General features: G+C 50.5%; 1 protein-coding gene across 1 annotated transcript; it reads left to right on the forward strand.

The window, feature by feature from the left end:
- The first annotated feature begins 21,281 nt into the window (after nucleotides 1–21,281).
- On the forward strand, nucleotides 21,282–22,301 carry LOC138286371 (uncharacterized protein F54H12.2-like). The gene has a single exon (XM_069226531.1). The coding sequence runs from the start codon at nucleotides 21,282–21,284 to the stop codon at nucleotides 22,299–22,301; it is 1,020 nt and encodes a 339-aa protein (XP_069082632.1).
- The last annotated feature ends 1,619 nt before the right edge of the window (nucleotides 22,302–23,920 follow it).

Genomic DNA, 23,920 nt, shown 5'->3' on the forward strand with positions numbered 1-23,920 from the left:
TTTAGGAGTGAACCACAAAGGCACTTGGAATGCTTTTTGACTGGGAATCTGAGAATGTCACCCATAGCATTTAATGGCCTAGTAACACCAAAGCAGTGCATTGTAGGTGCTTTCTTGCAAGACCAACCTGTAATCAGTCATGTTTGTATTTGCCAGATACAAGCATTTAGGCACCAGCGTTAAGATACCGACCACACTGCCTTATGGTGTTGGTGTCAGGTCCTATAGTGTCTAGCAGGTTACACCTTCTGTCTGAGCTGTGCGGGGAAATGAAACACATATTATTTAGCAAAGGGAACGCCCATGCACCGCTCATGGAGCGCATGTCTGAAGCAATGTAATTAAAGGCAGTGCAACGTGCCACATTGAGTTTATTTTCTTAAAAAGGCCAAGCAAATACACATGTGCATGGCTTAGTGAATACCAAAAAGGATTTTGAATTGGGGCTGCATCAAAGAAGTGACACAATCCAGATGTAAAATCCTTGTGGCTCTGTGCCTATGTATATATGGTTTCGCATCAAAATCAATGGGTGGATGCGTGGGAACGCTAATGCACCACCCACGGAACACCTACTTGCTGCAAAGTAATGCAAGGCAGCGCAATGCACTGCACTATTTTTTCTTGCACGCTATTTTTTCTTACAGGGCCACGGAAATCAACATTAGTGTGGCTTTTTAAATACCAAACAGGATTTTGCATAGAAGTGACTCAACTCTGACACAAAATGTTTTTAAATCTGGGCCTAAATATATTTAAGTTCCTGATACAAAAGATGAACAAGTTAAAACCTTTTAGTGAAATCAGGATGACAAGAAAAACTGACAAAAATGATAGCCCCACCTCAGGGCCCCCACACTTAACTACCAACCCAGTAATGTATTTATTTAGGGGGTGTCACACTCCAAACAACCTCCCTGAAGCTACATCCCGTAAGCAGTGCTTACGTTATAACAGAATAGGTGCTAGGGCTCTAGTCAGGAAGCCACTTCAGCTTGTCCCACCCGTTGCCCCTGCCAGCGCTTCCAGTGACAGCACCAAGGCAACTACCAACTATCACACTCTTATAAGTATGGCTTTGCACTTGTAATTGTATTTATATAGCCCTTACTACCCTGACGAGGCGCTGAATCGCTTTTTGGTGAGCAGCACGCCACTCCAGAAACCAAAATGTGTTAGAGATGGATTCATATGAGGACATATAACTTGTTGATTCGGGCAGTGGAAATGTGTGTTTGTTACTTGGATTTAATAGGAGAAAGTAGGGAGGGAGGAGGGAAGAGTGAAGAGATTGTTATTTGGGAGATCATAGTAGTAAAAGGAGAAATAGAGGAGGAAAGGGTTTAGGTTTGTTAGGGAGATAATAGTAGTAAATGATGTTTGAGATGAGTAGGAGCAGTATATATTGAGAGAGGCATGGGATGCGATATAGAGTAGTGCATTGGAGAGCGTTCAAGGCCTGTTTTATTTATACAGCAGTAGAGAATAAATATATAGATACATAAGTACACAGGAAGGTATACATGTGTATGGAGATATATAAATTTGTATTATATAAAGTTCCATTTGTGCATGCATGGATAAATAGTTAGAAACTCAGTCTTGAGATGTTATTTTTTTATTTTTGTTTATTTATATTTATATTTTTGTATTTTATATTTTACCCAATATTTCAGTAGTGAAGCACTTACAGATACAATTGTTATGGTTCTGTTTACACATTGTGATAGATAAAGTAAAATAAAACCGAGACCCATAAGCATCACATCAAATACGTCATGTGACTTATCAGACACCGTAATAGAATAAATAAAGCAGGTGCCTATATGCATGCAATCATATGACCTATATGTAAACTATAAAGTGACCTATATATACATATTAAGCATTAGCAATATGCATATATACATTTTAACCATAAGTAATATATACATTTTATGCAGACCTATGAGAATGTATATATTTTGAAACAATACGTACTGTGTATATTTGTACAAAGAAATTCACATTTCTAAATACATATATGTAATTGAATTACACATGTTTACATACACTGGCATATGCTTTACATTTGTGTTTTGAGTATGGTGGCCATGTAGTCTTCTGAAGATATGGATCTTATATTTGGGGGTACTGAATTCCATAGTTTGGCTACTTAAACATTTCAGACTATTCCAAACCCCAAAACTATAAGAATGGCTTGGACGGCAGGTATTAGTAATTTTACTGTATGTTGAATTAATAAACAACTGTTGTTGGACTCATCTCTAAAGTAGAAAAGCAGCATCACCATGTGGCAGACTGACATAAGTGCCAGTGTTGACAATTAATTGCTGTGCTGAGCACCTGAAAGCATCAGCTTAATTTAAGCACTGCCAGTCAGTTACAGGAACAGCGCTATTCCACCGCAGATATTAAGTGAATGAGTGAAGGTTTCTCTGTATGCAAGAAAGGGAAACATCACATATAGAGTAAACCATTGAGAGGCGATAAATAAACAGGAAACACATTTAGATTAAAACTGAATAAGTGAAGCTGTGGGCTTTAATAACTTCTGAAGAACAACAAGAGGAAGGGAAATGACAGACTTTAGTAGTAACTAAGAGTTAGGGGGTCATTCTGACCTCGGCGGTAAAAGGCGCTTACTGCCGGTCAGAAGACCGCCATAACACCGCCGCGGCCGCGGAAAGCCGCCACGGTCATTCTGACCCACAACGGCCAAACCTCCAAAAATCCGACCTCCACTGCAGCCCGCCACATCAGCGGGCAGCGATAAACTGGAGATGACCAAACCTCCACCGTCACGCCAACAGAAAAACGCCCATGCCATTACGACCCACGAATCAACGCGGCGGGCTTTCCAACGCGGTATTCCATTGGCGGTACACACCGCCGCGGTCAAAATACACACACAGCACCAAAACACAGGCACATTGGACAATTACAAATACACACACCTGATACACATACACAACCCACTCCCACACAATCAATCAACTATAAAACACACCCCCACATCACCCACAAACCCCTACGACCACAATTACTGAGAGAAGGAGAGAGAGACACAGCAGACAATCCATAGCAATACACACTGAGGCACACTACACCATCACACACACCACATAGTAGCACAAAGCACCACACACCAACATACTCATCATCACACCACCCCACACCTCACCCACACCACCCCATGGCACCCCAAAGGCACCCACGCTTTTCGGACCAAGAACTCCGGGTCATGGTGGAGGAAATCCTAAGAGTGGAACCCCAGCTCTTCGGCTCACAGGTGCAGCACACCAGTATAGCTAGGAAGGCGGAGCTATGGCAGCGGATCGTGGACAGGGTCAACGCGGTGGGACAGCATCCCAGGAATAGGGAGGACATCCGCAAACGATGGAACGACCTACGGGGGAAGGTCCGATCGATGGTCTCCAGGCACAACATCGCGGTCCAGAAGACTGGCGGCGGACCCCCACCCACCCCTCCCGAATTTACATCATGGGAGCAAGAGGTCTTCAACATCCTGCATCCTCAGGGCCTCGCAGGAGTAGCCGGAGGAATGGACTCTGGTAAGTCCAATCTCAACTACTAGATCCCCCCCACCCCACCAGCATGCCAACCCACACCCCCACCCTCACCCCCAACCCCCCAGCACACATCCTCCCTGACAATGTCTCACCAGCACAACCCACCCATCCCAACACCAACTCCTGCATGCCAACACAATCCATGGACACCCATCACCCAAGCATGACCACTGCACTTACCCCCCCCCCCCCCACTAACTACACTCACAACACCTCCCTCAAGGGAATGCCTGCACTGGGGGACGAGGGCACCCATAACACGCACGCTATTGCACACACAGAAACAATAACCAAACTCTCTTACCCCATGCAGGACCCGAACGCCAAATCACCAGCCAGGAGGGTCCAGAAATGTCCATCCCACCCCCGGAACAGGCCCACAGTGAGGACAGCAGCTATGTCGACACTGAACCTGATGACCAGCCCGGACCATCGGGGACCTCTGGGCAGTCGGTTCCCCTCACCCAGACACAGGCCACACCAGACCCGACCCCCTCTGCCAACACCAGCACAGCTCCCACCCAGCGGGCCCATGCCTCTGTCTCTAGGACACGTCAATCAGCGGTGTGTCTGCCACTACAGGGCACCCAGGCTATCCCAACACCCCAGCAACAACAGGGACCTGGGGGCAGTGGGAGCGGGCACACCGTCCAGGAGACAGAGGCCGGGGGAAACCGGGCAGCTCGGAGGGCTGCTGTGCGACAGGGGGGGGAGGAGAGGCCCAGGGAACCCACTCTCCAAGAGGCCCTCACCACCATCATGGGGGCCTACCACCACTCCCAAGAGACGATGGCGACGGTACTGGCCAGGTTCACGGAGATCCAGGCACAGCAGGAGGAACGCTACATGGGGTTCAGGGAGGAGCTGAGAATCATCGGGACCGCAATGAGGACCATCGTCCTGGCCCTCAACAGGATAGAAGACGCGTTGCGGGACCATGTGGCACCACACAGGGCCCCTGTCACTAGCCCGGACCAGGAACAGCCTACCACCTCCGCCGGCGCTAGTGGACAGGAGGCCCCAACACCACTGCAGGCCACCAGAACCCCACCTCCTGCTGAAGAACAACCACCCCGTAAGAGGAGCCTGAGATCCAAAAAAAAGACAGAGTAGGATGTCAAGACCCCCGCCAGCAGGACATACCCCCTGAACTCTTCCCACTGTCCCACATTGCCACCCTGTCCAACCATGAACTGCCTCTGCTCCATCCTTCCACAGGCAAAAGGACAATGCACCTGTGAGACTGAGAACTGGACTCTGCCATGGACACTACTCCACCCCCACCCATCACCCTTATAATCACATGTACCAATATCTAGCCCTGTAAATAAATCACATATTGCACACAAATCAGTTTGGAGTCATGCTGTATTATTAGCAAATGTATTACATATTACTGTTCAATATCTGTTCTGTCAATTAGTGATGACAACATACCAATGTCAATACGCTGTAGTTCATGGGCAAACCAAGCAGAAGTCAGGCACTGAGTCATACAGCACTGAGAAGGGAAGGCAAAAACAAAAATTACCCAAAAAGATCTGGTGGGAACTACAGAAAGTACAGATGCAGGAGGCTAGAACCAATTGTGAAATGGCGTGGGTGATTCTGACCTGGGTGTTACTGGAAATACTGTTGTATCACTCTGTCCCTATTGTCTGTGTCGTCCTCTGAGTCTTCCTCCTCTTCACTCTCCACAGGCTCCACGGCTTCTACAACACCACCATCTGGACCATCCTCCTGCAGGAAAGGCACCTGGCGTCGCAAAGCCAGGTTGTGAAGCATACAGCACGCCACGATGATATGGCACACCTTCTTTGGTGAGTACATTAGGGATCCACCTGTCATATGCAGGCACCTAAACCTGGCCTTCAGGAGGCCAAAGGTTCGCTCAATCACCCTCCTAGTACGCCCATGGGCCTCATTGTACCGTTCCTCTGCCCTTGTCCGGGGATTCCTCACTGGGGTCAGTAGCCACGGCAGGTTGGGGTAACCAGAGTCACCTATTAGCCACACACGTTGTCTCTGTAGCTGCTCCATCACATAGGGGATGCTGCTATTTCGCATCACATACGCGTCATGCACTGACCCTGGGAACTTGGCATTTACATGGGAGATGTACTGGTCAGCCAAACAGACCACCTGGACATTCATCGAATGATAACTTTTTCTGTTTCGGTACACCTGCTCATCGTCTTTTGGGGGTACCAAAGCCACATGGGTCCCATCAATGGCACCAATGATGTTGGGGATATGTCCAAGGGCATAGAAATCACCCTTCACTGTAGGCAAGTCACCCTCCTCTGGGAAAATGATGTAGCTCCGCATGAGTTTCATCAGGGCAGACAACACTCTGCTCAAAATCTTAGAAAACATAGGCTGAGACATTCCAGATGACATGGCCACTGTGGTCTGGAATGACCCACTGGCCAAAAAATGGAGGACTGACAAAACCTGCACCAGAGGGGGAATCCCTGTGGGTTGGCGGATGGGGGACATCAGGGCTGGCTCCAGCTGGGCACACAGTTCATGGATAGTGGCACGGTCAAGTCTGTATCGAAGTAATATATGGCGTTCTTCCATTGTCGACAGGTCCACCAGCGGTCGGTACACGCGAGGATTCCTCCTTCTCATCGCAAGTCCCAGCGGACGGTGCCTAGGAAGGACAACATGGAGCACAGAGTCAGCCAAACCACAGGTACGTACAGACAGCTTGCACAGTTAAAGAATGGCAATGGGTTGAAAGGCGTGTATGTGTGGCAATGCAAGGCCTAGGCCTGTGTGTCGCAGTCAAAATTAAGCCATGTAGGCCCTTGAAATGGCGGCTGCCTGACCTGTGAAGTGGGACAATGGGATGTGAGGTCAATGCGCTGGCGGGGCACACCGTGGCGGTAGGCGGTCGAAGACTGCGGCGCAAAGCCGCATTGGTTAACATTGAAGCCTATGGGTTTCAGGAGCCAATGGCGAAGTGCGCCGGCGGTCGCGGTACGCACCGCCGCGGTACGCACCGCCGCGGGCGTGACCGCCATTTTCTATCTGCTCAATCACTCGAGACCTGATCATCCACAGGAGAGGACCTATACTGCAAGTGCTGCTGTGACCTCGGTCTGGAAGATACAATGGCTGCTGCGACTGGGGAAAGGGCCCCTGCCTTCACGTCTGAAGAGTTGGAGAAGCTCGTGGATGGGGTCCTCCCCCAGTATGCGCTACTCTACGGTCCTCCAGACCAACAAGTGAGTACACTGGGTGCACATGGAATGGGCTATGCCTGTGTGGATTGGGGTGGATGTAAGTTGGTGGGGTGGGGGGCGAATGAGGAGTGCAACGCCCGACAGATGAGAGCATGTGCCATATGGCAAAGTTGGTGGGGGGGGCCACTCACATCTAACATGCAGGTCATTCATGATTTCCTCCTTTCCACCCTGTACATGTCAAATAGGTCAGCGCCCATCAGAAGATCGAGATTTGGCGTGCCATCGCCAAGGAAGTCCGGAACTTGGGGGTCCACAACAGACGGGGCACCCACTGCCGCAAGAGGTGGGAGGACATCCGCCGCAGAACAAGGAAGACCGCAGAAACACTGCTGGGGATGGCCTCCCAACCTAGGAGGGGTGCCAGTCGCACCATGACCCCCCTGATGTCCCGGATCCTGGCGGTGGCCTACCCTGAATTGGATGGGCGCTTTAAGACATCACAGCAGACACAAGGGGGTGAGTATCAGCACATTCTCCTATCTTTCTGCGCAGTGGAGGCGTCTGGGTGGGGGAGGAGGGCTGTGGGTGACATTAGGCCAGGGCGCTTTCTGTAGTGTAGTCCTCTCCCTTAGGCATGGCCCTGTGCCCCCGGCCCCCACCTCGGTAGGGTGACAAGTACAGCCATTGAAGGTCCAGCATCTCCCATGTGCGCGTTTGACGTCTCTTGGCCTGTTGTCTTAGTCAGTAGTACTGAGTAGTGTACCCCGAATGCGCGGCTTAGTGCATTAGGCACCTGTGTCTGTCCTCTCCGCCAACGGTGTTGACATTGCATGCACTCAACCTGGTCTTCTTTTTTCTCCCCCCACCCTTTCTCTTCATCTTCTTGTGCATGTGTGCATTAGCATCATCAGGCGGAGGAGATTTGGCATCGGAGCACGAGGGAGCTGCAGGACACAAGGCCCCGGTGGGCCCAGGAACAGACACCGAGGGCACCAGTGATCCGGAGGGCGAGGGGAGCACCACGACGGGGACCGCTGGTGAGAGCAGCGAAAGCGACACGTCCTCAGATGGGAGCTCCCTAGGGGTGGCGGCAACATCCGTGCCCCCCGCCTCTACAGGTACAGCCGCCACCCAGCGCACCAGCCCCGCCCTCCCAGCAGCCCCTCAGTCTTCGCTCCGTGCCGGTTCGCCCAGGAAGGCGCACGTCTCCTTCGCCCCAGGCACCTCAGCCCCTGCCCCTGTTGCCCCTGCTGCCCTCAGTGCGGAGCTCATTGACCTGGTAAGGACGCTCATTGTTGGGCAGACGACCCTTTTGAATGCCATCTAGGGTGTGCAAAGGGAGGTGCAACAGAGCAATGCGTACCTGGAGGGCATTCATTCGGGTCAGGCTGCCCATCAACGAGCGTTCACTGCTCTGGCCTCAGCACTGACGGCAGCCATTGTTCCTGTTTCCAGCATCCCTCTTCTTACTGCCTCCAGCCTTTCTCTGTCTCCTGTTCCTCAGCCTATCCCATCCACACCATCAGACCAGCCTGCACACACCTCAACACCCAAGAGCAGCTCATCCAAACACAAGCACCACAGATCCCACAAACACTCACCCAAGCAACACCCAGATGCAGACATGCCAACAGCCACTGCCACCCCTGTGTCCCCCTCCTCCTCGTCTCCCTCCTCCCTCCCTGTGACGTCTACACTCACACCTGCATGCACCCCAACATCAGCCAGTGCTTCCATCACCACCTCACCCTCCAGTACAGTCCACACTCGTGCAGTCACCACCCACACTGCCATTTACACGTCCCCTGTGTCCTCTCCCACTGTGTCTGTCACCCCCTCTTCCAAGACACACAAACGCAGGCAGACACCCACCCAACAGCCATCCACCTCACGACAGCCTACAGCACCAGCACCTTCACCCAATGACAGCACACCTGACTCTCCTACAACCACCTCCTCTACCTCCACTTCCATCTCCACTTCTCCTACCCTTTACCTTGGCCCTAAAAAACTTTTCCTGGCTAACCTTAACCTCTTTCCCCCCGATGAGCTCCCCCATCCATCTTCAAAGAGTCCCAAGAGCACCGCAGCCACCACCAGCCCAGCTTCGGGTGTCACTGTTGTGCCTGGGTTCTGGAGCCCACCCTTTGCCAGCAGTGACACATCGATCAGCAGCAAGGACACGTCCAGCCCCCCCCCCCGGCAAGAGGACCCGCAAAAACAAGGGCCGCCGTGCGAGGACCGACAGGGCTGCCCCCAAGGAGCAATGTGCGGCCACTTCACCACCCACACCATCTAGGGGAGGCAAGGGCCCGAGAGCCCCATCAAAGGAGCGGAAGGGCAGCAGGAGCGCGGAGAAGGTGGACCCCACATGCCACATCCCAGCTGGGAAGGAGGACACTAAGGAGGCCAGGAGTCCGTCCCCGAAGGGTCCAGAAACGTCACGGTCCGAGGGCGACTGAGCAGGGAGTCCAGGCCAGGTCTGGCTCCCTTGACCTGCTGGATGAGCACCGCTGAACAGGGCCCGCGGTGCAGAAGAGCACCGCTGAACAGGGCCCCGCCGTGGAGTAGAGCACCGCTGAACAGGGCCCGCGGTGCAGAAGAGCACCGCTGAACAGGGCCCGCCGTGGAGTAGAGCACCGCTGAACAGGGCCCGCGGTGCAGAAGAGCACCGCTGAACAGGGCCCCGCCGTGGAGTAGAGCACCGCTGAACAGGGCCCGCGGTGCAGAAGAGCACCGCTGAACAGGGCCCCGCCGTGGAGTAGAGCACCGCTGAACAGGGCCCGCGGTGAAGAAGAGCACCGCTGAACAGGGCCCCGCCGTGGAGATAGGCACCGCTGAACAGGGCCCGCAGTGCAGAAGAGCACCGCTGAACAGGGCCCGCCGTGGAGTAGAGCACCGCTGAACAGGGCCCGCGGTGCAGAAGAGCACCGCTGAACAGGGCCCGCCGTGGAGTAGAGCACCGCTGAACAGGGCCCGCGGTGCAGAAGAGCACAGCTGAACAGGGCCCCGCCGTGGAGAAGAGCACCGCTGAACAGGGCCCCGCCGTGGAGATAGGCACCGCTGAACAGGGGCCCGCGGTGCAGAAGAGCACCGCTGAACAGGGCCCCGCCGTGGAGATAGGCACCGCTGAACAGGGCCCGCGGTGCAGAAGAGCACCGCTGAACAGGGCCCGCCGTGGAGATAGGCACCGCTGAACAGGGCCCGCTGTGAAGAAGAGCACCGCTGAACAGGGCCCGCCGTGGAGAAGAGCACCGCTGAACAGGGCCCGCGGTGCAGAAGAGCACCGCTGAACAGGGCCCGCCGTGGAGAAGAGCACCGCTGAACAGGGCCCCGCCGTGGAGAAGAGCACCGCTGAACAGGGCCCCGCCGTGGAGACAGGCACCGCTGAACAGGGCCCGCGGTGCAGAAGAGCACCGCTGAACAGGGCCCCGCCGTGGAGATAGGCACCGCTGAACAGGGCCCGCGGTGCAGAAGAGCACCGCTGAACAGGGCCCCGCCGTGGAGATAGGCACCGCTGAACAGGGCCCGCAGTGAAGAAGAGCACAGCTGAACAGGGCCCGCCGTGGAGAAGAGCACCGCTGAACAGGGCCCGCGGTGCAGAAGAGCACCGCTGAACAGGGCCCGCCGTGGAGAAGAGCACCGCTGAACAGGGCCCCGCCGTGGAGAAGAGCACCGCTGAACAGGGCCCGCGGTGAAGAAGAGCACCGCTGAACAGGGCCCGCCGTGGAGAAGAGCACCGCTGAACAGGGCCTGCGGTGCAGAAGAGCACCGCTGAACAGGGCCCCTTCATCTCAAGCACCGCTCTGCTGGGCCCTTCCTCTCAAGCACCGCTCCGCTGGGCCCTTCATCTCAAGCACCGCTCCGCTCGGCCCTTCCTCTCAAGCACCGCTCCGCTGGGCACCGCCGTCTCAAGCACCGCTCCGCTGGGCCCTTCCTCTCAAGCACCGCTACGCTGGGCCCTTCATCTCAAGCACCGCTCCGCTGGGCCCTTCCTCTCAAGCACCGCTCCGCTGGGCCCTTCATCTCAAGCACCGCTCCGCTGGGCCCTTCCTCTCAAGCACCGCTACGCTGGGCACCACCGTCTCAAGCACCGCTCCGCTGGGCCCTTCATCTCAAGCACCGCTCCGCTGGGCCCTTCCTCTCAAGCACCGCTCCGCTGAGCACCGCCGTCTCAAGCACCTCTCCGCTGGGCCCTTCATCTCAAGCACCGCTCCGCTGGGCCCTTCCTCTCAAGCACCGCTCCGCTGGGCCCTTCATCTCAAGCACCGCTCCGCTGGGCCCTTCCTCTCAAGCACCGCTCCACTGGGCCCTTCATCTCAAGCACCGCTCCGCTGGGCCCTTCCTCTCAAGCACCGCTACGCTGGGCACCGCCGTCTCAAGCACCGCTCCGCTGGGCCCTTCATCTCAAGCACCGCTCCGCTGGGCACCGCCATCTCAAGCACCGCTCCGCTGGGCCCTTCATCTCAAGCACCGCTCCGCTGGGCCCTTCATCTCAAGCACCGCTCCGCTGGGCCCTTCATCTCAAGCACCGCTCCGCTGGGCCCTTCCTCTCAAGCACCGCTACGCTGGGCCCTTCCTCTCAAGCACCGCTACGCTGGGCACCGCCATCTCAAGCACCGCTCCGCTGGGCACCGCCGTCTCAAGCACCGTTTATGGTTCACTGTGCCCACCATGCCTCCTCCTTGACCAGTGGAGACTGTCATCCACCTGATGGATTGTGGCTTTGCACTCCCCAGGATGGTCCAGTGGGCAGCCCACCCACTGTAGAGACATTGAGAGACTGGGGCTTTGCACTCCCCAGGATGGTCCAGTGGGCAGACCACCCACTGTAGAGACATTGTGAGACTGGGGCTTTGCACTCCCCAGGATGGTCCAGTGGGCAGCCCACCCACTGTAGAGACATTGAGAGACTGGGGCTTTGCACTCCCCAGGATGGTCCAGTGGGCAGCCCACCCACTGTAGAGACATTGAGAGACTGTGGCTTTGCACTCCCCAGGATGGTCCAGTGGGCAGCCCACCCACTGTAGAGACATTGAGAGACTGTGGCTTTGCACTCCCCAGGATGGTCCAGTGGGCAGCCCACCCACTGTAGAGACATTGAAAGACTGTGGCTTTGCACTCCCCAGGATGGTCCAGTGGGCATGGTGGCTCCTCGTGGATCTGGCGTCGTGGACTCATGTGGCTGTGGTGCCCCCCCCCCTTCCCTTCCCCCTGAGGTGCCTGTAGTTTTTACATCTGATGCCCCTGCAGTGTTCTCTCCAAAGGACTCAGGTCTCCTGTGTGGGCTTTGCCCTTATTTCTCAAGGCTTTGGCCCACGGACATGCTGAATTCGTAGGATGTGCAGGACTTGGTACTTCAGTTATACACTGATGTGTATGTCATTAGTTTTGTTGTGAATATCTTTCATGGTTGTACGATAATTTTCTGGAGCTTTTTGGTACATAAATATTTATTCCAAATTTGATTATGTCCTAGCATTTTTCAGGGGTGTTTGGGTGGTGTCACTGTGACTTGGTGCTCTGCATTGGTGAGTACATAGTTGGGGGGGGGGGGTCGCATATGTGTGTGCCCGTAACCTTTCGTCCTCCCCCTCCCGTGTGTCGTAGGTGCAGTACTCACCGTTGTCGTCTGCGCCGGACTTCGTACTCGTGGTAGATGAGAAGGTAGATGAGAGCAGGTAGGATGTTTAATTCGGGTTCCATGTTGTCCTCCTTCCTCCTGGAGTGCGTAGTGGTGAGCGTTTTCCCGTCCGTAGTCTGTTTCCGCCGTGTTTTTATCGGCGGTGCTCCCGCCCCGGAAAAGGTGGCGTATTGGTGAGTTGGAATAGTGTGGGCGGTACATTGTCTGCCGCCTGTCTGTTGGCGGTGACCGCCACGCTGTTTGTTTGTACCGCCGTGGCGGTCGGAGTGTTAAGGTGGCTGTCTGTGTTGGCGGTTCCCGCCAGGCTCAGAATCCCATTTTTTTTACCGCCAGCCTGTTGGCGGGTTGGCCGCCGCTTTAACACCGACCGCCAGGGTTAGAATCACCCCCTTAGTTTGGTTTGCTACTGTCCACCGAACTGGATGCTGGTGATCAGGAACTTAATAACAAAACTCTTGCAGCCTAATTTCCTACCGTTGTCTGATCCCTGAAAAGAAATGGCTTTCACTCTTTATGTCTCAAATGATACCTTAAATGTATGGATTTGAAAAGTAGATAAGATTTCTTCTAAATGCCCCCTGGAAGTCCACATTGCTCAATATTGTTACTTAATAATATATTCAGGACTGTTGGAAAACACATGTTCTGTGTGTGGCTTGGGCGAGTGTGCACACATGCCCTGAACCCTCCATATAGCATGCATCTGTAGTTTTCCCAACAATCATTCCTGTTAGCTGAGGCCATTTTAAAAATGGTTTGAAAAAAGGACTCTGTGGGCTGGAGGAACACACCGAGTTTACTCATTCTTTTCTGAGACTCACTGTCATGTCACCAGAATGAAAATAACTGACAGCTGTTGCCTGTGGTTTGAGTATTGCCTACGAGTTGTTTCCTTTTTATAAGTATCTACCAGTGGCTTTCAAATGGATCCTCCACTCCACCCATGTGGGACACGGGAAAGAAGACATATCTGAGCTGGCTGTATCAATCAATCAATCAAACAAATTTCTTAACCGCACTGCTCACCTGGTAGGGTCTCAAGGCGCTGGGTGGGAGGGTCATTGCTCAAAAATCCATGTTTAGAGGTGCTTTCCGAAGGTTAGGAGGTCCTGGGTCTTGCATAGGTTGGTGGGGAGAGAGTGTCAGGTTTTGGCGGAGAGGTGGGAGAAGGATTGTAGGAGGCAGGACTGGCATGTAGTGAGTACCAAGGGATACTTACACCTTGCACCAGGCCCAGGTATCCCTTATCAGTGTAGAGGGGTGTCTAGCAGCTTAGGCTGATAGAAAAGGTAGCTTAGCAGAGCAGCTTAGGCTGAACTAGGAGACGAGTGAAGCTCCTACAGTACCACTAGTGTCATATGCACAATATCATAAGAAAACACAATACACAGATATACTAAAAATAAAGGAACTTTATTTTTATGACAATATGGCAAAAGTATCTCAGTGAGTACCCTCAGTATGAGGATAGCAAATATACACAAAATATATGTACACAATACCAAAATATGCAGTAATAGCAATAGAAAACAGTGCAAACAATGTATAGTCACAATAGAATGCAATGGGGGCACATAGGGATAGGGGCAACCCAACTGTAAGGAAACAGTGAGGGTTAGAAAAATAGCCCACCCCAAGACCCTGAAAAGTGGGTGCAAAGTGCACCTAAGTTCCCCAAAGAGTACAGAAGTCGTGATAGGGGAATTCTGCAGGAAAGACCAACACCAGCAATGCAACAACAATGGATTTCCAGACGAGAGTACCTGTGGAACAAGGGGACCAAGTCCAAAAGTCACGATCAAGTCGGGAGTGGGCAGATGCCCAGGAAATGCCAGCTGTGGGTGCAAAGAAGCTGCCACCCGATGGTAGAAGCTGTGGATTCTGCAAGAACGACAAGGGCTAGAAACTTCCCTCTTTGGAGGATGGATGTCCCATGTCGTGAAGAGTCGTGCAGAGGTGTTTTCGTGCAGAAAGACCACCAACAAGCCTTGCTAGCTGCAAAGGTTGCGGTTAGGGTTTTTGGATGCTGCTGTGGCCCAGGAGGAACCAGGATGTCGCCAATTGCGTGAGGAGGCCGAGGAGGCGTCTAGCAAGACAAAGAGCCCACTCAGAAGCAAGCAGCACCCGCAGAAGTGCTGGAACAGGTACTACGAAGTGGAGTGAACCGGAGCTCACCCGAAGTTGCACAAGAGGGTCCTACGACGCCGGAGGACAACTCAGGAGGTTGTGCAATGCAGGTTAGAGTGCCGGGGACCCAGGCTTGGCTGTGCACAAAGGAAATCCTGGAAGAGTGCACAGGAGCTGGAGTAGCTGCAAATCACGTGGAACCCAGCAATGCAGTCTAGTGTGGGGAGGCAAGGAATTACCTCTACCAAACTTGGACTGAAAAGTCACTGGACTGTGGGAGTCACTTGGACAGAATTGCTGAGTTCAAGGGACCTCACTCGTCGTGCTGAGAGGAGACCCAGAGGACCGGTGATGCAGTTCTTTGGTGCCTGCGGTTGCAGGGGGAAGATTCCGTCGACCCACAGGAGATTTCTTCAGAGCATCTAGTGCAGAGAGGAGGCAGACTACCCCCACAGCATGCACCACCAGGAAAATAGTCGGCAGGATCAGCGTTACAAGGTTGCAGTAGTCGTCTTCGCTACTTTGTTGCAGTTTTGCAGGCTTCAAGCCCGGTCAGCAGTCGATTCCTTGGAAGAAGGTGAAGAGAGAGATGCAGAGGAACTCTGATGAGCTCTTGCATTCGTTATCTAAAGAATTCCCCAAAGCAGAGACGCTAAATAGCCAGAAATGGAGGTTTGGCTACTTAGGAGAGAGGATAGGCTAGCAACAACTGAAGGAGCCTATCAGAAGGAGTCTCTGATGTCACCTGTTGGCACTGGCCACTCAGAGCAGTCCAGTGTGCCAGCAGCACCTCTGTTTCCAAGATGGCAGAGGTCTGGAGCACACTGGAGGAGCTCTGGGCACCTCCCAGGGGAGGTGCAGGTCAGGAGAGAGGTCACTCCCCTTTCCTTTGTCCAGTTTTGCGCCAGAGCAGGGCTGAGGGATCCCTGAACTGGTGCAGACTGGCTTATGCAGAGATGGGCACCATCTGTGCCCATCAAAGCATTTCCAGAGGCTGGGGGAGGCTACTCCTACCCAGCCCTGACACCTTTTTCCAAAGGGAGAGGGTGTAACACCCTCTCTCTGAGGAAGACCTTTGTTCTGCCTTCCTGGGCCAAGCCTGAGTGGACCCCAGGAGGGCACAAACCTGTCTGAGGGGTTGGCAGCAGCAGCAGCTGCAGTGAAACCCCGGGAAAGGCAGTTTGGCAGTACCCGGGTCTGAGCTAGAGACTCGGGGGATCATGGAATTGTCTCCCCAATGCCAGAATGGCATTGGGGTGACAATTCCATGATCTTAGACATGTTACATGGCCATGTTCGGAGTTACCCTTGTGACGCTATACATATGTCGTGACATATGTATAGTGCACGCGTGTAATGGTGTCCCCGCACTCACAAAGTCCGGGGAATTTGCCCTGAACAATGTGGGAGCACCTTGGCTAGTGCCAGGGTGCACAAACACTAAGTAACTTAGTACCCAACCTTTACCAGGTAAAGGTTAGACATATAGGTGACTTATAAGTTACTTAAGTGCAGTGGTAAATGGCTGTGAAATAACGTGGACATTATTTCACTCAGGCTGTACTGGCAGGCCTGTGTAAGAATTGTCAGATCTCCCTATGGGTGGCACAAGAAATGCTGCAGCCCATAGGGATCTCCTGGAACCCCAATACCCTGGGTACCTCAGTACCATATACTAGGGAATTATAAGGGTGTTCCAGTATGCCAACGTAAATTGGTGAAATTGGTCACTAGCCTGTTAGTGACAATTTGGAAAGAAACGAGAGAGCATAACCACTGAGGTTCTGAATAGCAGAGCCTCAGTGAGACAGTTAGGCATCACACAGGGAACACATACATATAGGTCACAAACTTATGAGCACTGGGGTCCTGGCTAGCAGGGTCCCAGTGACACATAACAAACATACTGAAAACATAGGGTTTTCACTATGAGCACTGGTCCCTGGCTGGCAGGATCCCAGTGAGTCAGTGAAAACACCCTGACATACACTCACAAACAGGCCAAAAGTGGGGGTAACAAGGCTAGAAAGAGGCTACATTCTCACAAGGATCTGCCACCCGAGGTGGTGTGTTGGATGCGGGGGTCTGTAGCGAGGGCGAGGTCAGTGGAGCCGAGCTGTCGAGCTGTATGAGGCCAATTGAAGGGGGAGTATGTGTGCTGTGCTTTGCAGCACAAGGACAGGTATTCCTTTGTCACTCCTTTATTTGGATGGTAGTAGTATACAATGATACCTTTCGTCACCATTCATTTTTTGACAGGTGGGAACACATAGGAGCCGGAAGTCCCGTCCCGGAAGTCCCGCCCTGGAAGTCCCTCCCTGGAAGTCCGGGCGGGAAGTCCCTCCCCGGAAGTCCAGGCGCAGAAGTCCGAGGCCGGAAGTCCAGCCACTGAGGGTCGGCCCCCCTGAAGGGCATCCCCCAAGGTGTCCAGTTGTAATGTGAGTACACTGCACACTGGAATTAAAGGACGTGTAGGTGTGTCATAATGTATAGAGTGATGGTGTGGGGTGCCCAGGGATAGCTGCAAGGCAGACAATAGGGCCTACTAGGGTGTTTTAGGGTTGTGGGATGGATGAACAGAGACTTACCTGTAGGGTGCCATGTTTGTTGGCCAAGGCGGGACATGTCTGGGCATGCTTGGACATGTCTGTGCATGTTCATCGGGTAGTTGCGGCTGCAGGCTGGTGTTGCTTGAGCAGTGGCGAGCTCCATCTGTGGAATGGGAGTCCTAGAGTGTTGCGCGTCCTTTTTTGGAGGTAGGACAGCCCCCCTCGGAGGCGTGGCTGATGACTTTGGAGTTCCTGAATGGTGGCCTGTGATGTAGGGGCGTAGCCTTAGTAGGCCGAGGGCTGGAAATCCATGGGTCTTGAAGAGGCGGGAATTTTGCCGCCTAATTTTAAAAAGTCTAGACTGTGAAATGAGACCAGTTATGAAAATAAAATAAAAAATAAATGCCAAGTCACTGAGGGTGACGTAGAAGGATACACCTCTTCTATGAGCTTACATTGTATATAAGGAGACCCTTAACGCATAGTGTTATACCAGCCGGCAAGAGAGAACCTGGGTATCATGAAGCAGTACAACTATCTCGCAACCAGGGATACCCGTGAGCGGGGGTGAACACTATTGACAAATATTTTCGCCCCCTGAGTCCCTTGGTAATAGATGAGCAGAAGCTGCTAGAAGTCGCTAAAGAGGAGAGCGTCGAAGTAACAGGTTATCATGAGGACTTGTGTCGCCGGATGGCCTCACTCAGCCTGGAGGATCGACCACAGCTGATATCACCTATTAAGGACTCAGAAAGCGCCAGCCAAGCCTCAAGTCAAGAGGGAAGCTTTGAAAATAGTTTCACAGAGATGGAAGTTTTGGAAGAAGCTATAAGCTCACCCCAATCCCAGATGTATGAAGATATGAGATCTCTGGAGGCTGAATCAGGGTCAGATCCCGCAGGTGGTCGGCAAGGTGCTGAAATCAGCGACGATCATGAGGCGATGGACTTTGACATCTTGCAAGATTTCAGAGCAGCAGCCAAATCCACTTCAGATGTGGAGGGTAGTATTATCTTAATGTAGATACTTTAAGCATCTGTGATGCATTTTTTTTAATTTTTTTATTTCTTTCTTTTTTGAACTTCAGATAGCCGCAGAAAATTGCGCCGAGGTTGAGGAGTCTTCAGGGGCTGCTAAGACCTTCATTATGAACTGCTTGTGCTGTTCAAAACAGATTGAAAGTTCCACCTTCCAAAACAACGAATTGTGTAAGGACTATAAAAAAGCATTGGACTTCATAGATCTTGAAAAGGAGACCTCATGTGTAACCTGCCTGGATAGAGAGCATGTTAGGGGTTTTGCAGCCAGTGTTGTGTATGCCTGTCTCACCCGAACACCCGAAATCTATGTGCTTGCATACTGAATAACCTGTATACTAATTTTTTAATGTTGGTACCACCCACAATGTAAGCTTGTAAACTATGGAATGCTAATATTTTGTTATCCTATTTACGTATAATAAAGTGCTTATACACAAAACATGCGTCTTTCATTTTGAGTTTCCGAAGTGCTAACATGTCTGGGGTCTTGTTAAAGAAGCTTTATTATGATACAAAGGATGTTGCGAGCTTGGGAAGCGGCAAAGCGCTGTTAAGAGGGGCTAAAGCTGAAACTAAATCGATAACCAGAAGCCAGGTGAAGGAGTGGCTATCTGGCGAAGAGGTGTATTCTCTTCATAAGCCAGCAAGGAGACGCTTTAAGAGGAGACCCACTATTGTTATTGCGCAATTAGATTATCAATGGCAGGCTGACATAATAAGCCTTCAAGATCTAGCCAAGCATAATAATGGAGCCAGGTACATCTTAACAGTAATAGATGTACTGTCTAAATACGCCTATGCAGAAGCTCTAAATGATAAAAGTGGGGCAAGCGTCACCAGGGCTTTTAAAGTAATCTTTAGGAAAGGCCGAAAACCTCAAAAACTACAAACAGATGCCGGAAAAGAATTCTTAAACAAAACCTTCCAGAAATTATTAAAACAGCATGGGATACAACATTTTGTAACACACACAGAGGTAAAAGCAGCGGTTATAGAGCGCTTTAACGGAACCTTAAAATCTAAGATGTGGAGGTACTTCAAGGCATACAATACATACCGATACCTCCCCGTTCTACAGGATTTTTTAGCTGTTTATAATGCCAGCTATCACAGAACTATCAGAATGGCGCCTGTAGAGGTAACGGCTGACAATTCTCTAAAGGTGTGGAGGACGGTATACAGACGCTACTTCGATGCCAAAATAAAGAAGCCTCTTTTTAAAAAAGGGGACCATGTCAGCGTTTCAAAATTAAAAGGGGCCTTTACGAAAGGATATCAACAGACTTTCAGCAATGAAATATTCATAGTTGATAGTGTTGAGCTTAATGAAGGTATGTACATTTACAGGCTGAAAACTACTCTAGTGAACCAGTAACAGGTGTTTTTTACACTGAAGAGTTACAAAAGATCCCAGACGATGTAAATAGGGTTTACAGGGTTGAAAAGATTCTAGAGTGGAAAGGGCGGGGGGCAAAAAAACAGGCCTTTGTTAAATGGCGTGGATGGCCTGAGAAATTTAACAGTTGGGTGCCTGCCGACTACCTGCAGGACGTGTTAGGAACAATAGCTCAAAAAAGAAGACGAAAGCAATATGGAGACAGCATCCTTTTATATTACATTACCTTCTAACGCATCGATGGCCATGTTCCCGGATAGTAAAATATCAAATTATACGGTCAAATTGGCTAAACTGGTGGATTTGAAAGGGGACTGGGAAGTTACCCTAACAGAAATCCAATACCCCCGCACATGGAATACATTTAAGAGATCAGAATCTAAATTGAGTATAAAGAAGTCACAATCCGAACCTCTATGCAGCGCAGCTTTTCCCTCGGGATACTACCCTACTGTTAATGCGGTGTTGGATGCCATTAACAAGACAATATCCAGCATTGATGGGTTTTCAGAGGTTCAACTGGTGCTTGATAGTGTTAGAAGGAAAGTTTGTATTAAGGCGCCCAGCCAGGACGTCCAGTTTGTTACCTGTGGAAAGTTGAGCAGGGTTTTAGGAACTGTCCAGCATATAAAAAGCAAGCATGAGGCAGATCTGACATGTCCAGATATGGAGGGTGGGTTTTACACACTCTATGTGTATACAGATATAATAGAGCCGCAGAGAGTGGGAGATAGTTATGCTCCCCTGCTGAGGTGGGTTCAACTGAGGAGCAAAAACAACACAATAGCTAATATGCAATATATTAAGCCTGACTATGTAGCAATTTCTAAAAGTCATTTTGACACTATAACAATTATGGTCTTTGATGATCAGTCTGAGCCGGTATCCTTTAAATACGGGAAAGTTATTGTTAAGCTTCATTTCAGTCAACGCCGCGGCGGTGACTATTAACAGCTCATCATGGTGGCTATTAAAGCCTACGGCAACCCTTCTATGTATAGAGAGTATTACAAGCACCAGGCGGGATATGGAGGGCCCCCCTACTTTCAAGGAGCTCCTGTTATGTACGGGGCGGGTCTAGGAGTTTTTTTCCGTAGCTTGTTCAGAAGGGCTATGCCTTTTTTGAGAAAAGGCTATGAAATTGCAAAGCCCCATGTAAAGACAGCTGCCCAGAATATTGCCCAAGATGTGGTGGGGTCTGTGAAGTCGGCTGTCGTTGAACGTATAAACAGACAACCTCAAGAGGGGTCAGGACTGTTGTACAAGCCCCGCCCTAGTATTAAAAGGAAGAGGAGGTCTTCACAACGTCGGTGGCCCCCTGCGCCCTATAAAAAAGGAAGCGATCTTCAAAAAGAGCTCACAAAAGAAGATTCCCAAGGCGGAAGAGAGCGACGAAGAAGAGAACATCCCCTAACATTAATATTTTCTAATAGGCTCGCCACCCTGAAGCATGGCTTTTGTACATTGCGCTTCGGGTGAATGTGCCAAGTCCGAGTTAGATTTGTTCTCTTTAAAACCCACACAGACTAGTATCGAAAACAGTTTTTTCATGGAGGTATCGCCATTAGCGGCCCTGACGCCATTGGCCCCTATAGAGTTTTATGTATCTGGGTCCACGGATATGTATCTAGATCTCAACAATACGCTGTTACATGTGGTATGTAAAATTGTCAAAGCGGATGGATCTGTTATTGCTGCAACCGCTAAAGTGGCTAACGTTGCTTACCCCATAGCGACGATGTTTAATCAGGTGGACATTACCCTGGGTGACAGACTCCTCACGCAAAATGACAATATGTACGCCTACAGAGCTTACATGGAAAGTATCCTAAACTACAGTAGCGATGCCTTGGACACACAGCTTTCAGCAGGGCTTTTTTACAAAGATACTTACGCTAAGTTTGAAAACACGGCTCTAGACAGCCCCAATCTGGGGTTTGTAAAAAGAGCAGGGTTTGCTACAGAGAGTAGAAAGTTCGATCTCCTGGGGCGAATACATTCAGATCTCTTCTTCCAGGATAAGCTAATCGTTAATGGCATAGACCTCAAGATCAAACTCAACCGTAACAAAGATGGCTTTTGCCTCATAACTGGGGATGCGGAGCAGTATAAACTGCTCATACAGTCTGCAAGCCTGTATGTAAAGAGAGTGAATGTATCACCATCGGTCAGATTGGCTCACGCTGAAGCTCTACAACTGTCGAATGCTAAATATCCCATTGAAAGAGTCTCTATGAAAGTCTACAGCATACCAGTCGGCACCCGATTAACACAGCAGCAAAATTTGTTTCTGGGGCAGCTACCAAAACTTGTTATTATAGGGTTTGTTGACAATACAGCTTTTAGCGGTGTACACAACTCCAACCCTTTTAATTTCAAGCACTACGGTATCAACACCGCTGCCCTGGTTCACGAGGGAGCTGTCATACCTGCAAAGCCGTACACACCCAATTTTGGAAATGGAAATTTTATTAGAGAATATCTTGGATTAGTGTTGATAACTGGGAAACACCTGCGTGATTCGGGGGTCGTCGTATCACGCGAAGGATATGGTGCCGGCTACACGCTATTTGCCTTTGATCTGACCCCCGACATGGAAGATGGGGACCATTACAGCCTGGTTAAAAATGGAAATCTAAAAGCTGAAATTCGATTTAGCGCCGCCCTAACTACGAATGTGAACATGGTGGTATTTGCTGTATTTGATAGCGTCATACAAGTTAATCACGCCCGGCAGATTCTGTTTGATTATCTTTGAAAAGAATATAAAATGGACACTGTTCACATACGAAACTTCTTAAGCCGCCATAAAGACGCTAAGAAATACTTTTTAGGTGTTTATCCAAGTGAAGCATTGCTGAAGGAAATAAGTTATGAAAGGCCGCGATCTCTGGTCTTTAACACCGATCCTCACCATGAACCAGGAACTCACTGGGCTGCTATGTTTTTGGACACTGACAGGGTAACGGTGTTTGATAGCCTTGCAGAGTTTCCGGAGCATAGCATCTATACAAAACCCATATTCAAGTATTTTAAAAAAGTGGCTTCTAGAGTAGAATATAACAAGTTGCAAGTACAGGATTCACTATCTATTACGTATGGGGAACATTGTATATATTTCATCTGTAAAATGTCAGAGGGTCTAACTTTTAGAAATTTTAAAAATTTATATTCAAGTGATCGCTTAAACAATGATACATGAAAGAAGGCTTGAAACCTAATTCTCGCAGCGTTACAAATGAATACGATATTTGTAAAAAGTGTAAAGTTTTATAATGCATGTTTGTGTAATGCTCATGTTCAAAATAAAAATATATGAATAAAAGTCTGTATTTAACCAACTACTCAGACTATCTGGTTTTCTTATTTACGCCGCGCCAAGAAAAAAATGCCAGTAGAGTGTTGAAAGTTATAAATGTTTATTACAAGCATTTTGAAATATTCAAGAATCACACACATAAAACTGGTACATAGATAAATAGAGAACCATATAGCGAAGACAGGCAGGGAAGCACAGTTCTGTACACCCTCTTTATATACAAAATATACAGGCAAACAGTAACATGCCATAAGCAATTTTTAATATGGGAGCCATCCCTTCATTTTAAATAGAGACTTTTTAGCCTCCAGAGGTACATCTCCAGGGTAATTTGAGGAGGCTAGAATGGGGAAGTGGGTGATTTTGAAGGTGTGTGAAAGGCAGATGATAGCGGAGAAGATACACCACTGGCGGTCCTAGGGTGTTTCAGAAGTTCAAGTTGGTGGCGGTGTCCTGTGCTACCCACAAGTGATGAGGGTATGTTGAGTTCCGCAGCCGCGCTTAGAAACTGATCCCATCCTCTCGGGGCTGTCTGTTGTGAGAGGGTTTTAGGATGCGTGAATCTTTTGATCAGATCGTACATATGTGACCCACCAACTGGTTGTCCCTTGTAGATGAACTCACCACGCTCATTCCATGATGTTAGGTCTTTAGAATCAGCCATTTTACTTAATAACATCTGCGCTGCCCCTCTATAGCGTTGACTTATGTTTTGTAGTAAGCTCTCAGCAATAGCGTCAGGGGATACCTGCGGCTGGGCTAATGGTGATGGTGTTGCCTGGGCTGCCCCGGGTATAGGAGCATCATCATCATCAACAGTGTATAAAGTCAGTTTGTTTTTTTCAGCCTGTATCTGCTTGTAATATTGCAAGAAATTCTGACGAGCTCGGGAGTAGAGCCCCGCTTTAGCTTCAGGCTTTAAGTCTGTGCGGGCCAAAATATCTTTAATTTCAGCATCCAGGCGGAGTGTTTCAGATCTCCTTATGTCCCATGTGTCATTTGTCGAGGGTGTCAGCTGTTCAAGCTGCTGTTGCGGTACTAGATACATTTTCTGGGCG

Source organism: Pleurodeles waltl, chromosome 3_2 (genome assembly GCF_031143425.1).
Source record: "Pleurodeles waltl isolate 20211129_DDA chromosome 3_2, aPleWal1.hap1.20221129, whole genome shotgun sequence".
NCBI classification, from domain to species: Eukaryota; Metazoa; Chordata; class Amphibia; order Caudata; family Salamandridae; genus Pleurodeles; species Pleurodeles waltl.